Raw genomic sequence first — 15,961 nt, 5'->3', positions numbered from 1 at the left:
ACACCAAACACTTCAAGACAGAACACTCGCTGTCTTTACAGGATTTTAAACACAATTACAGATAAAGGAAGTACTATTACAAGTATCTAGACAAGAATAGAAAACACCTGAATTTGCACAAAACAGGAAGCCCTATGATCATATCTTATTACCAGAGCAAAGCTTAAACAGTAATCTTGCAACTTTGAAAAACTTCTTTCAAAAGACTAATATCTCTCTTTGATCTCAAATTTGTATCAAAACTTGTTGTATTTTTTTGTTGTTTTTTGCTTTGAAAGAAGGGCTTTATTTATAGCACTTGAAATCTAGTTGTTTAAGGCAGTTTTAATCAGCTAAAACAGTTAAAACAGGTTTTCAAAAAATTGTTATGAAAACACACATTTAACTGGTTGAAACCACGATTTAACCGGTTGAATGGATCAGGAAGTTGCATAGCCAATTCAAAAAACAATTTCAAAACCTTTAAGCCAGTTAAGTGACAAACAACCGATTATATCGATAATTCAATCGGTTGTTTTCCCTTTGCATGGAAAAACACTTTGTTTCTTTAAAAGTGATTGGTCAAGCTTTGTGCAAGGATTAAGAACTGATCTTTTACAAAGATTCTAAACAATCTAATCTAAACCCAAACCAAAAGCAGCACAACTTCAAGCTTCATGTGGATTTGACACATCAAAGCTCTTATGTTTAACAATCTCCCCTTATTTGATGGAGACAAATCCTTGGGATGCTTTTACGAATGTTCTTTGTTTAGAATTTGTTCAACTTGCATTCATGAGCAAACATACAAACACAGGGTAATCTACTCCAATCAAATAAGCACCAGAAACCAGTCCTCACTAGGTGATTTCTATAAGGAACATCAGCCAAATCAGATGTGAAACTAACAAACATACAAGGTGCAAAAACAGATAGGTTATTTCGCAGGAATAACCGGTTGAAATTTTGTATAAGAGTTTTTAACAGTTTTAAAATTTCAGTGACTAAGCAATGTTCAAAAGCAGTAAAAGCACACAAAAGAACATTACAAATCCTTACAAATCCCAACATATCTCTCCCCCTATTTGTCTTCTCAAATAAACAAGAGGAAGGATTAAAAACAGCATGAAGGAAAAAAAATAAACCCGAATATTAAAGCAATAAACTAAAAAGAAGGATTGTCCTTCCTTTCAAATTGGAGTTCCATAATCTGATTCTAAACTTCTTCAATTTGTTCATCCAGAGTTGAGAAACGTGACTCCATATTATTGAATCTTGATTCTCAGCAATGGTGTCCATGCGGTTCATCATCAATCTTTCAAAAGGTGACATTGTGGTCATCCTTTCTCCCATGTAAGCATCATTATGATCAACCTCTTGAGCCTCAGTAGTAGGTCCATCTTGTGTTGCTGCATCTTCAGATTCATCTCCCTCATTTGTTCCACTTGGGCCAGCTTGATCATGATCCTTGCTCACCCATCTTCCACCAATTTTAGTAAATCCCATTTTACTTAGGGATCCACTATTAATCTCACTAGAGGGCTTGATTACTTCAGCTAGCTCCCCTTCTATATCCACTTCAAAATAATGAAGAAACTTAGAGATTAAAATAGCATAGGGATAGTGGAAATCACATAACCTCATGGACTTTTGCATATGCTCTTTGATGGTGTGAATCCAATTGATTTTCACTTTATTCATGATGCAATAGATCAGAAGGAGATCTTCCTCAGAGAGAGTGGAGTGATTGCTCCCCCTTGGTGTGATGATACATGACACTATGAAGGCTATAAACCTTTCTTCAAGCTTTAACTTTACTGAAAAGTTTTTCACTTTGGAGAGAGGATTCTTGAGAAAACCTTTGTAGAACTACATTTTGTTGAATTCTTCAACAATTCCTAGGTTTCCTCTGTTGATCCTTAGCCTAGAGTACTTTAATCCGGTCACAGCATACCACACAACATTTGTAATCTCCATGTATACACCTTTCACATGAGAAACAAGTGAGTTACCATCAAACTCGAGGTTAGTGTAGAATACCTTTACTAAATCTAGATATGTGTTTCTAGTTAGCTCAAGAAATCTCTTCAATCTTTGTTCCTTGAGGAGGCTTTTCACTATGAATAGATTTTGCTGCTTCATCCATGTGAAGGACACAAGCTTTGGTGTATTCACACTTTTCCTACTAGTTTCATGTAGGTATTTGTTTATGAGTTATTCATCTCCTGAGAACCACCCTTCAAGCTTTCCACCACTTCTAACAGCCTTGGACTTCATCCTTTTAGTAGATGGAGGAGTTCCAGCCATAGCTCAAATCAAAGAGTATCTTTGACACATTGTAGAAAAGTTTAGAACGAAGGAGAGGAAAAAACAACAGGTTGTTTGTGTGAAAACAACACCTAATTGCATTGCTTTATATAGCCATTATTCTTGGTTAAGAGTGGCACAGAGTGGGTAGGTGCACAATAGGCTTGGTTTTTTCCACTAGTTTTGGAACGAACCTGAAGAGCGTTGTAAACCACCCGATCAGTCTTTGAATTTCCTTGACATTCTTGAGGTTGCGCATCTCGATGATCGCCTGACATTTCTCGAGGATTGCTTATATGCCACGATGAGTGAGCATAAAACCCAAGAACTTTCCTCCTTACACTCTGAATGCGCACTTGTTGGGGTTAAGTCTCATGTCGTGGTCGCGAAGGGCTTGAAACACTTCCTGTAAGCTGTTGGCATGAGTCAAACTTAACGACAATATCATCCACGTAGACTTCAACATTTCGGCCAAGCATCCCCTTGAAAATGCAGTCCAATAATCGTTGGTAGGTGGCACCTGCATTTTTTAGGTCGAATGACATGACTTCATAATAGAAGTTGTTGCAGTCAGTCACGAATGTTGTCTTTTCTTTGTCTCTTAAATGCATCTGAATTTGGTTGTATCCGGAATATACATCTAAGAAACTCTAGATGGTGTGATCGGTGATGACTTTTTAAGGCAAGTGCACCGCGTTGTCAGAAGCAATAATGTGTCCCTAAGGACGAATATTGAACCCACAAAGAACAGTTGAATAATCAAGTAAAAGATTCACTAAATATAAAACAAAATAATAAAATTTTGTTGAAAGTTGTTATGACGGCAATGGTTAATATGAAAACAAGTCAAAGAGTTTGTTGTTTCAGTTGGAAAAATAGGGATTGGGTTTCATCTTTCTCACTTTTTTGTATTTTGATTAGCATGACAATATTGTGTCCTTTGATTGATATTGATGCCCGTATAAAAATCATTTATATTGATTTCTCGCATATAAAATTATTAAGATGTTTCCTAAATATAGATTTCTCGCATATTTATAAAAATAACTTCTCATTAAGGTTATACATTTATAGCAATTAACATTTCAAGTCTATACCTAACACTCAAATATGTTAAGTATTATCATTTAGGTCAGAACCCTAAAAATACTTTTCAGTCAAATTTAAGATTCTAGATTATGTAAACCAATCATTTAGAAGCAAAACAATAATACCAATCATCAATCAAGAACAAAATATTATGTTTAGATATCACCTCAATACATAAGAGTTTGAACAGATTACTCCCAATCCCAAAGGGTTGAATTAGCCACACATGATGACTATTACATGCAGGGAAAGCATGAAAAGAAGATCCAAGATATTTCTCCTTGACGAATGCCTCTTCTAATGTTTCTCACACCTCTTATTCTCCCAATTGGGTTACAATTCACTCAATGGTTTTTTCCTCTCAATCTTGCATACTAGGGTTTACCTCAACCCTTCTATTTAACCTATTTTGCTTAGGCTTAAGTGACTTCTCGTTTGGGCGCTATTGGGCGAGTAAAACGTAAAAAGGTCCAACATTCCTAGATTGAGCTCTCTTGAGCAAGATCCACTGCGGCATCTTGACTTTTTGTGAGTTTGGCCAGCTTTGGTGAGTGTTTATGTGTTCCTACTTTCTCTTTTTAGCTTTGTATATTTTCCTTTCGTTCAATTATCTCCATTCTTCCATAGAAACCTGAAATTAACACAAATTTAGGAATAAATTGTTCTTATTTAAATTAAAATAATAAAATATGTAAAAATGTATAATTTCATTTTTTACTTATTTTATCAATTAATACTCATAAGTGTCTATATTTTAATATGAAATATTACTTAAATTTGGCACTTATCAACCAGTCGCTCCATCAACGAGGCGATCAATTCTTGGTTGGGGATAAGAATCTTTGGGACAAGCTTTCTTTAGGTCAGTATAATCAGTACATATTCTCCACTTACCATTTGTTTTTGGACCATGACCACATTGGCCAACCATGTAGTGTAGTGTGCCTTTTTTATGAAGTCGGACGTTACCAACATCTCGACTACATGTCCCACAGCCTCACGCTTTTCTTCACCCATCTTTCATTTTTTCTAGGCTACTAGTTTGGTTTCTTTGTAAATGGAAAGGCGGTGTGTAATAATATCCGGGCCAATCCCGAGCATGTCAGTAGTTGTCCAAGCAAACAAATCAGCGTTATTAATCAAAGTTTGACTTACCAATTCCTTGTCGTCCGACTTTAAGGATGTTTCGATATGTGTTATGTGATCATCTATCGGAGGGAAAGAGAGGGAAGGTCTTCGCTAGGCCCAATGCGTGCTTCATCGAGCCGAGGGTCAAGATCGACAAAAATGACCATATGCTCTTTGGTTTTGCTGTCTCAGGCTCGTTCCCTAATGGTCTCTCTATGCCTTGGAGAACGTCCTCTTCTTCCCATTGACCGTTAGCATGGTGAGGTTTTATATAGTCGACTGGTCGGTTCTATCTTTAAACTTGCAACATAGCATTCACGAGCTGTCTTCTGATCGACATGGACCGTTACGATGTCACCGACGGCCAATGGGAATTTCATTGCAAGATGCAGGGCGGATACTATTGCCTGTAGCCGATTTATTTGCATTTAGCAAAAGATACCTGATTTTTATTGTCTTGCAAAGATACCACTTTTCCCCAAATATGGTGTACAGATTGATGAGACCCCATGTATCCACCACTCGCCAAGTAATTTGACAATTTGTTTGTCATAGGGTTGGATTTCTGAGTCTGAAATTCTCATTTTCTTGAAAGTCTTTCAGTATAGGATATCGATCGGGCTTCCCTGATCCACTAGAACCTCAGTGATGACGAATTTATCTATTTCCACGGTGATCACCATAGGGTCATCCTGGGATGGGTCGATAATAGTGAAGTCGTCATCTGTGAAGGTGATTGACGGTATCCTCGATCGATTCCTGATAGATATTGAATGAACTGACGTAATAGCCTGAAGATGCTATTTCCAAGCGGAACTTGAACATCCACCTCCAGCAAATCCCCTAGCGATCGTGTTTACTTGTGCTGGTATATGTTTTAGGCCTCGACCTTCTAGAGAGGGCTATGGAGTTAATGACCTCCCGAACGTCGTGTTTTGCCTGTTTATGCGGCCTCTTGCTTTGTGGCCGAGTCTTTCACACTGGACTTTCACTTCTTCGTTTGTGTTTAGCCGAGTGGGAGTTATCGTCAAAGCGTCGTGAGCCCTTCCGTCCACGTCGATCATATTGCCCTTCTCGATTCCTTGGTAGGTTCCTCTCCCTTTGTGGGGATCGGTATGACTTAGTATCGGTCCGTACAAACTTGTGTAGATGGTCAGCTTGAATGAGTTCTTTTATTCTATCCCTCAACACCTGACATGATTCGGTCGAATGGTCGAAGTTGTAGTGGTATTGGCATTGTTTAGTCATGTCAACAATCCTTGGCTAATGCGACTGCTTTGGTACCGAGATTAGATAATCTTGTAGTGTTTTTTTAAGAATTTTACCCCGTGAAACATTTAATGGGGTGTAATTAAAAAACTGAGGCCTTCGATCTCTGTTCCTACTCGACCGACCAGAGATGGGTTGGTTTCCTCCATCTTTCTCCCTTCCCTTATGTCCCCCATTCTCTAATCGGGTGCTTATATGATAAACGGTCAATTTCTCTATCTGCATGAATTTGGTTGTTTGATTCCTCAATTCGTCAAGATCCTTAGCGAGCCTCCTGATCAAACTTTCGGTGAACCGACCTAATCGGATTGCCGAAACCAAGTGATGCATGACTATTTTGGGCATGAGACTTTGGATGCTCAAGCAAACCTTGCGTAAACTTTCCATGAATGCCCGTAGGGATTCCCCCTTTTCCTGCTTTACGTTAAGGAGGGCCATAAATGACGTATGATGCGGTCGACTCGTTGCATACTGAGTGGTATGCGTGGAACTCTAATGAGTCTATGTTCGAGATTGCTTTTCTCGTTCGGTCCCATCAAGTTGTTGTTTGAAGTGATTATTCTGCTCCTTAAGAAGGCGTACCTCCTCTTCATTCTGATGTCAATCCTCTTCATTCCGTTGTTGATCTTCAATGCCTTTTAGTCGTATCTCCTCCATTTGTGCTTGGAGGGTTTAGATTAGTGTGATCTGCTCATCTGCGACTTGATCATTGTTGGTATTGTTCCTTGTTGACACCATCGTTGCTAATCTGGGCTTGATGTTGAAATTGACAACTATCTCAGTCGTACGGTAGGCGACAATTGTACCTGTATAGACAAATAAGGTCCTAGATAGTACCTGAATCTGGTTGTACAATTGTTGATGTGTCGGTAGTCTTTTTTCTCCTTCCTTTAGGTCTCTTCCTCTTATTAATGGTGCTCGATCGGGGTGGACCTAAAAAAGGCACTCCAACGCTCAAGTAAGTACTCTATGTAAAGAATGTATATTGTTAAGTTGATTAATGCGTATCTTACACCTCTGTAAAGAGTTTATTTAAAGTGTTTAGTTACAGGCCCTTGTTGTGATGGGATGAATCAATCAAATATCAATTGCTAACTGATTTATAACACTATCCTTTATTTATAAGAAGATATATTGGTATACTAGAGTATTTGAAGAATATTTGTACCATCCTTTAACGAATTTGTCGAGATATTTTCCGCACATTTCAAAATATTAAATGTTATTGTAACTCAATATCGTCATTTATTACCTGACTTAGAGGTATTTCTTTTTATTCAATTGGTCACCAAAACCAAAACTAGTCCTTCGGTACCGACCGATACATGTTTCAAACCAAATTCAAAATGTACCATCATTCAATTCAATTTTTATTTTAAAATTTAAGAAATATTTTCTATTATTTATATGTTTTATCTTTAATTTAATTTTTAAGAAATTAAAATATAAGTATTTACTATAATATAGAAATGAAAAAGATGAGATAAACAAGTTTATAAACATTTTCCAACAATGGGAGCAATGCATGTAGCTTTTATTCTGTCTCTTCATAACCTTTTATTTTCTTCCTCTGTAAAAGTGCACCCAAACACCCCATTCCTCTGCCACCGCTAACACCTACCCTTGTGATCCAAATCTCAAGGAACCACCTCGAACCCTCTCTCCACGATTCTGCCATGGCCAAGAAGCGCAAGTCCATCACCACCAGCCTCGACGAGGTCGATCGGACCCTCTATGCCTCCTTCTGCACCGCCGCCAATTCCCTCTCCCAGCTCTACACGCACACCATGAACCACCAGAAGTTCTCCTTCAACGCCGGCGAACGCCAATCTCTCGTAATAAAGCTCGCCCCTTTTTCGCTGTTTCTTGTCGTTATCCATTTTGCTAAGAAAAAGAGTTTTTTTTTTTTTTTGGAAAAGTGTAATTTGGATTTGATTCTTTTTCTTTTATTTGGGTTTTCTTTTGATCGGTTTTTGGGAGTTTGGATTGTTGTGTTGTTGTTTTGGTTGGTTAAATAGAGAACATGATATTTTTTTGAAGTTTTTTAAAATTGAAATGTGCTTTTGTGTTTAATTTTGAATTCGGGTAGATTAGATTTGGATGAAAAATCTATGCTTTTTGTTGTTTGTTTGTATATTGTCTGTGCTATTGTGGGGAATTTGAAAATGTGGAATGTTTTGTTTTTTCCTGTTCTGTCTTGCTTGAATCAGAGTTTATTCATTTTGAGTCTACATTTGCTAGACAGTTTGAGTCTACATTATTTGAACAAGTTGTAGCTGCTTCTCTTTTTTTTTTAACTAATGTTTTCTTATTGATTGTTGGATTTGTTTTGACTTCCTTATTGACCTCATTTTTAGTGGTATTCATCGTGCTGTTTCTTTCATCTTTCATGTATGCTTATTGGTTGTGTAGTTGCAAGTAGGTATCGTTATATATACGTATTTTCTTTGGTGTTGTGAATCAAAACTTTTGCAGGTTCCACTTTTCGAGTTGTATCTGCAGCATAATTATTCACGTGCTTTGCTCTTGTGTTTGGGGTCTTGACCATGTGTTTATATTTTTGTTGCGGGATGTTCTTATTTAGGAAAAAGTTTATCAGTGGATTTGGAGACAACAAGAAGGAGGATCAAGGGTTGGAACAGTTGATGTGCTCAACTACATTCAGGTTGGTTTGGCATTTCTTCCTCTAGCATATAATATAGTGTCATTTTGCATGTTTGGACTGTTGGAATTGGGGGATTGTTCTGTAGCAAACAGAGATATAACACACAAGTATGGAGTATTGTCTTGGACTATAGGTTCTTGCAAATGAGTTACGTATTACTGACTCACAAAAGGTCAAAAGATTAGCAAAACTGGTTTAGTTGAGATATTATTTCTTATATCAATGTTTTTAAAGTTGTGGTTCTGGTGGCATTGCAATTACATGTACAATAATAGAAAATTGCAGGAATATATGGCTAATGCAATTACATCTGGGATTGTGGATAGACTGCGTCTTAAAACCTTGTAGTGGACTATTGATCGGATCATGGGCTAAATTTTTCGCTTGAGGTTGTCAATATATAAGCTTTCTGAACCAAGCCTTACAAAAGGCTTCTTATAGTCGGTCTATAAACCAGTTAGGATTAGGAAAGTGTTACTTTTGCACGTGGGGAAAAATGTTAAAGTTGATTCCAACCCTAATCTCACCTCTCTTCTGGACCACTCTAACTCTCATTGCTCTCATAACTAGAACTCTCCCTAATAAATCCAGTCGATAACAATTGTTTTGTCTTTCAGTTTCAGTCGATAACTATTTAAAATGATTCTATGGTCATACCTTCTAGGTGGTGGAAGTTGGGTAGGTTCTTGAAAAGCATCTTCAAACTGATTTAATAAATTGTCCAGTTGATGTTTGTTGTTGCTCTGCACTCAAACTCCAAATATGAGAATGTGATGCAATCTGAAGAGTAGCTACACCTTGTATGGCCAATAAAATTGGTTGACCCTCGGCAGGCTTAAGTTTAATGGAAATCTGAACATTATCATTTTGCTCTTTTTCTCCTACTAAAGACACCTTATCTTCATTATGATTGAAGGTCATAGTTAGCTGCGTACAATTCCATACAATCTCCCCTAATGTTTGAAACCATTGCATGACCAAAATAACTCCAAAATTAGTACTAGGTAACATGGTAGTTGAATTGTGAATCGGAGAGCTTATATTTCGAATCGTGAATTGTTTCGTACTGCGAATTGTATGATTCATAAACATTTAAAAAATATAACATAAAACATATAAATATGTAAAAATATAATTAATACTCACAACCAAATTTAAAAAGAGTGGTTGTACCATTTTAGATTAATATTATAATGGTTGAATTGGGCTGGATTATATGGCCCAACTCCTTTGTTAAATGAAAAAAATATATTTGGGTTGGTGGCCCAAGGAGAGACAACATTAGGGTTGTCTGCTGCACAAGTGCCTCTTCATTTTCCATGGGCTTGTTACTGCTGCTGCAGTTGTCTCTTCCTTTTCGTATGGTGTTGCTTGACAATCGGAATAAGGAAGAGCACAAGTTGGTATGCGTCTCCCGTGCCTCAGACGCCGCCAGCTCCTACCGCACCTCCCGCTCCTCCTGCAGTTTGCTTCCTCGTCATTTGCTCTCGTTGTCGTTCTCCATGCGTCACTATGTTTGGGCCGTTGGAAGAGAAGAGGGAAATCATAGTTGAAGGAGAAGCAAGTTCGTGGTTAAAAAAGTTAAGGTTTTTAGCAAACCCAAATACATCGAACGATTCAAGGAACGATACATAAGCGATTATGCGATTTTTTGGAACGATTCACACTTGTATCGTGCGATACGGGAGCAAAAATGATTATTTACACGATTTGTATCGTGGAAGAGCAAAAACGTATCGTTCCGTATGAATCATATCTTGTATCGCATGATACTTACTACCATGCTAGGTAATACCAAAAAACAGCCTAAAAAGTCTGATTATGAAACTGCCATTCAACACCAAGACACTGTTTAGTGATTTTGAGTTGTCTATCCGACGCATAATTACTGAAAAATCATTGATGAAAACTGTCTTTAAACCAATGATTTCATCCACTTCTGACTAGTAAAGTTATGGGTGCTACCTGTATCCATCAAAGATGGAACCCTTTGTTTTTTAATCATACCAGTTAACTGTACGTACTTCCACCAACCACTCTTTGAATTGCATGTAAAGAAACATGTACTTGCGAATCCGGCGGCAAATCCAGACTTGTGTTATTAAATCCATCTCAACATCTTTATTTGATTCATCCTCCTCCCCCATCTGATCTTGGGAAACAAAAATAGCATTTAATTTGCCCCAAACCTTACATTTAGTTAGATGGTTCTTATCCCATTCTTCACCACAAAACTTGAATATCCCCTTAGAACGTTCGTTAACCTCTTTCATTGAAATAGAACCTGTAGTATTAGTCTTGCTCTCCAATCTTAACACCGACTTAAAGGAACTTGGTACAGAATGAGATTGCAAAGTAATAATAGGTGCAGATTTATTGTAAAATTGGGACTGGTTCCCTATCTTAAAATTCCAATGTTGCTCATTTGAACTGCCCATTGAAACCCCATGGTCAATTTGTGTAATACATCTTCCTAGAGACTGGCTAATTGCATCGCTTCTTGAAGTGTAGAAGGTTTGTGTAAACAAACTGATTTCTCCAATCTCACGGCTAAACCTGACAAGAAAACACTCAAAGCAATTTCTTCAAAAACCATAACTCTGACCAACAAGAGTATCAAAATTTTCCAAATAATCAACTAAATAACTTCCCTATTTTAAACGAGCCAATTCAGCCACTAGATCATTGTACCGCCCTGGTAGTCGGAAGTGATGACGTGGCATCGAGCTATTATATAGGCGTGTTGGATGGGACACCTGGCTGGCAGAAGGGAAGGAAGTCGGGGGTTCGTGTAGTCGCCAGTTATTAAGTTGGCGTGCTCCGATCTCCAGCATACCTAAACCGGCGGTCACCGGGTTGAAGATGAAGTCGCCAGATGTGAACCCGGGCGACCAAGTGATTAGAGATCGCCGAAACAAGGACACCGCCGAAGATAAAGGCAGATAGTCATTTCCCAGCTGGCCAGAGGATGAGGTCGGGAGACAGCTTACTTGAACATATACGGTGAAGCAGGTAGGGCAGATCATGAAGGCGGCCGGCGAGACCACAGGGAAGGTGTGTACGAAGGCACCCGAACTCGCCACCCAGAAGAGATCACGCTCCAAGGCAGCTATGCACTGAGTTGTATCATGCATAAGTAACTTAGCCAAAAAACCTGAAGAGTAAGAAGTAGCGGATGCGAGCCACGTGTCCAGATGTGTAACTGCCAGGAGAGAGAAAGTGCCCAGGTATATAAGAGTTTCTAAGGAACTTCTGAGGTACGCATGCGTTTAGATTACTTCTTTACAACTGCGAGAACGAGAGTACGCTGAGAGAGAATTTGTGCACGGTTCCTTAGAGTTCTTGAGTTTTCTCTTAGTATTTGGTGGTTCAGTCGCTGACTTGGGCGTTGGAGTGTGATCGGCCGCAGCGGCGCCGTTCTGTCTTTTGCAGGTTCTTGAGGTGGATCGCGGTGAAGGACGGAGGCTAACACGGCGCAGAAGTCGATCCAGGTTTGACGAGGCAAGGCTCCAGCGTTTCGGTCAACAGGCAGGATCATCAGGCGCCCACCGTGAGGCCGTGTAAAACCTGTTCCCATCCACAACGTGAGTTCTTGGATGTTTCTGCGGTTTCTGTATGGTTGTGTGCTGGTGCAACCATTTTCCGCTGTTCATCTAAGTTTTGTTTTGTTCGGTAGCTTCGCGTTTTCCACCGTTCGTGTGACTTCTTGTTCGGTGAGGTGAGGTTTTTCGCTGCTTACGCGAATTTCAATCGGTGAAGATCTGAGTTTCGCCGCTTGTTTCGATTTTCGCGGAGGAAGCGGTGGTTTGTGGTGGAGTCGCGAGTTTCTATGAAGGTTTTGCTGTCGAAGTTGTGTTCTTGAAGTTCTTCGGAGTTCAGCGAAGTTCTGACCGATTGTTCGTTGAATCGATCGTCGCTGAGAAAGGTGTTGTTCGTCGCTCTTTGTGATTTGTCAAGTTTTCATGAGAAAGATGAGAAGCAACCGTTCAAGTCCAGTTGCGCCCGTTGCTGCTGAAGGCGCCATGACTATGGCACAGATGGTGGAAATCATGCGTTCGCTACAGGCGAATGTGGAAGCCTCGCGTATAGAGCAGGCAAGAATGCACGAGGACCTGGTCGCCTCTTGGGCCAGGAATGAAGAGCTTAGCAGAGTGACTGAGGAATTGCGTCAAGCTCTTCAGGAGCAGCGAGGGCGTCCAGTCGCTGAAGAGGTTGCGCCGTCAACGTCGCCCCGCGTTTTCCCTATGCCTTTCGCTCAGGCGATTACAGACACGCCAATCCCTACGAGTGTGGCACCCGTGAAGGCTGTTTTTACCGGTGTGGAGGATCCTGAGGCACATCTCACCACGTTCCACACACAGATGATGCTATCAGGGGGATCGGATGCCGTGTACTGCAAGATGTTTGTGAGCACACTCCAGGGAACGGCGCTGGAATGGTTTGTGAGCCTGCCTACAGGTCACATAACCAACTTCCAACAGTTTTCGAAGATCTTCGTCGAGCAGTATATAGTGAACAAGGCGCCGCCTAGGGTGTCTTATGATCTGTTCGACATAAGGCAGTACCAGGGAGAGTCCCTCAGGGACTACTTGAATCGTTTTGGGGCGCAGATGGTCTGCTCGCCGGCCAAAGACGAAGAGATGCTGGTCTATGCGTTCAAGAAGGGCGTGCTGCCGGGACCCTTCTGTGAGGCGTTGATTAGGGCTCACCCCGCCACGTTTGCAGAGGTTCGGCGACTTGCGGTGGCCCACATCGCCGATGAAAGTGAGGTCGCTGAGAAGAGGGGAAGTGTGGCTCCCGCTAGGCCACGTGCCCAGACCAGGATCCAGCCACAGAGGGTGCTGGAGACAGCGGCGGCCAAGAGGGATCAGAGGACTCGCCATCCTTATGATCCAAGGAAGAATAAGGGCAGGGGCCTAGGGCGCCCTCAGCCAGCACGTCGGGAGTATAATCGCCCACCAAAGCATAAGTTTGTCATGGGGTTGGCAGATCTGATCGCCATTCCCAATATATCAGCTAGGCTGAAGGCGCCCGAGAAGGTGGGCGACAAGGTGTTGGGACCAAAGCCAGACGCCTGGTATGAGTTCCACCAGGGCTTTGGCCACACTGTGGACTCGTGTTTGGCTTTAGGATACCAGCTCGACGACCTGGTCAAGAGCGGGTTCCTAAACGCGTCGAGCTCCCAGCCCACAGGTGGTGAGGCTCAGCAGCACGAGATGCCCACTCACGGGGAGATCCACACCATTGCAGGAGGTTTCTCAGGTGGTGGATGCACCGCGTCACAGAGGAAGAAGTATGCGAGGTCTGTGATGACGGTGGACATGTTCGAAGACCACTCGCCGGATGTGGACATTACGTTCACTAAGCAAGATCTTCGGGACGTTGTGCCTCATGACAACGACCCCATAGTCATCTCGCTGATCACGGCAGGAAGGAAGGTCCACAGGGTTCTGGTGGACCAAGGAAGCTCAGCAGACGTGATGTTCTGGCCGACTTTCACGCAGTTGGAGCTACCCCTTGACCAGCTGAGGCCCTATGGAGGGTGTTTGTATGGTTTCGCTGGCGACCAGGTGGAGGTCAGGGGGTACATTGAGTTGAGGACTACGTTTACGGATGAGGCGGGCTCGAGAACAGAGAAAATCAAGTACCTTGTCGTAAACGCTCCTTCAGCATACAACATTCTGTTGGGAAGACCCACGCTCAACAGAATAGGCGCTATACCTTCGACCCGGCACATGAAGGTGAAGCTGCCATCTATGGAGGGGGTGGTGATCACCATCAAATTCGACCAGAAAGAAGCAAAGAAGTGCTATGAGAATAGCCTGAAGAACAAGAGGTCCGTGAGTTACGTGACAACCACCCCGCCTCCCGGTGTGAAGCCCAGGCCGACGGTAATCGAGGAGACCGCCGGAAGCGACGTGGTGATGGTGGATGCTGAGTTGGGGAAGGAGAACGCCGGTCTAGAGGAAGAAGAGGTGAGGAATCGCCCTGAGGAAGCGAGGGAGCTGGGAATCGCCAGAGCGGTAATCGTCAGAGAAACCAGACCAAAACCCGTCGAGCAGTGGCTCGAAAGGGAGATCGGGGGAAAAATCTTCAAGCTGGGAAGATCTCTAGAGGCTGAGCTCCAGGACCAGATCGCCAAGGTGATAGAGCGGCATCTGGATGCGTTCGCATGGTCCACTTCGGACATGCCCGGGATCGATCCCGACTTCTTGTGCCATCGTTTGGCGATGGACAACCAGGTCAGACCGGTACGACAGAGGAGAAGGAAGTTCAACGAGGAGAGGAGGCAGGCGATTAGAGACGAAACCCAGAAGCTCCTCGCTACAGGCCATATCAGGGAGGTGCAGTACCCTGAGTCGCTGGCCAACGTCGTGCTGGTAAAGAAGAGCAATGGGAAGTGGCGCATGTGCGTCGACTTCACTGATCTGAACAAGGCCTGCCCAAAGGATTCATATCCTTTGCCAAGTATAGATGCCCTGGTCGACAATGCTGCGGGGTGTAAGTTGTTGAGCTTCCTGGATGCCTTCTCGGGGTACAACCAGATAAAGATGCATCCCAGGGATGAAGAGAAGACCGCCTTCATGACCGAGAGATCGTGCTACTGCTACAAGGTGATGCCATTTGGGCTGAAGAACGCGGGGGCCATGTACCAAAGGTTGATGGATCGGGTACTTGCACCAATGCTGGGAAGGAATGTGCAAGCCTACGTAGATGACATGGTCATGACCTCGCCAGAGAAGAGCAAGCACGTTGCGGACTTGGAGGAATTGTTTACTACGATCGCCAAGTTCAGGTTAAAGCTGAATCCCGAGAAGTGCATCTTTGGCGTGGAGGCTGGGAAGTTCTTGGGGTTCCTCTTAACTGAGAGAGGAATAGAAGCCAATCTTGATAAGTGTGCTGCCATCTTGGCGATGAGAAGCCCGACTACCGTGAAGGAAGTGCAACAGCTTACAGGTCGGATGGCCGCCCTGTCTCGTTTCGTGTCGGCCAGCAGAGAGAAGGGCCATCCGTATTTTCAGTGTTTAAGGCGGAATAACAAATTTGCCTGGACGAAGGAGTGTGAAGAAGCCTTCATCAAGCTTAAGGAGTACCTGGCGAGCCCGCCGGTTTTGTGCAAACCGCTGATGGGGACCCCTCTCAGGTTGTATTTCGCTGTGACTGATAGGGCGGTGAGTGCGGTGCTCGCCCAAGACCAAGATCAGGCTCAAAAGCCTATTTATTTTGTCAGCAAGGTGCTGCAAGGCCCCGAAGTAAGATATCAGGCCTTGGAGAAAGCTGCACTGGCAGTGGTTTTTTCGGCGAGAAGGTTACGCCACTATTTCCACAGCTTCACAATACTGGTGATGACCGACTTTCCCATCCAGAAGGTCTTGAAGAAGCCCGACGTCGCTGGGAGGATGGTGAAGTGGGCGGTGGAGCTGTCGGAGTTCGATATTAAGTACGAGCCCCGAGGTCCGATTAAAGGGCAGATTTTCGCAGATTTCGTGGTCGAGCTCTCGTCAGAAGCAACACGAGTTGAAG

General features: G+C 42.4%; 1 protein-coding gene across 1 annotated transcript in view; it reads left to right on the top strand.

Annotated features, from left to right (window-relative positions):
* The first annotated feature begins 7,252 nt into the window (after nucleotides 1–7,252).
* Nucleotides 7,253–15,961, top strand: part of LOC137837518 (uncharacterized) — a 30,308-nt gene continuing 21,599 nt past the window's right edge. The window contains exons 1-2 of the mRNA XM_068646533.2: nucleotides 7,253–7,607; nucleotides 8,357–8,437. Of these exons, the coding sequence (XP_068502634.1) occupies nucleotides 7,449–7,607; nucleotides 8,357–8,437 (240 nt within the window). The 5' untranslated portion in view covers nucleotides 7,253–7,448. The remainder of the gene's footprint in view (nucleotides 7,608–8,356; nucleotides 8,438–15,961) is intronic.

This window comes from Phaseolus vulgaris, chromosome 4 (assembly GCF_051622355.1).
Source record: "Phaseolus vulgaris cultivar YP4 chromosome 4, ASM5162235v1, whole genome shotgun sequence".
Classification (NCBI taxonomy): domain Eukaryota; kingdom Viridiplantae; phylum Streptophyta; class Magnoliopsida; order Fabales; family Fabaceae; genus Phaseolus; species Phaseolus vulgaris.
The sequence above is the reverse complement of the archived record's forward strand: the minus strand, read 5'-3'. Positions and strand labels throughout refer to the sequence as shown.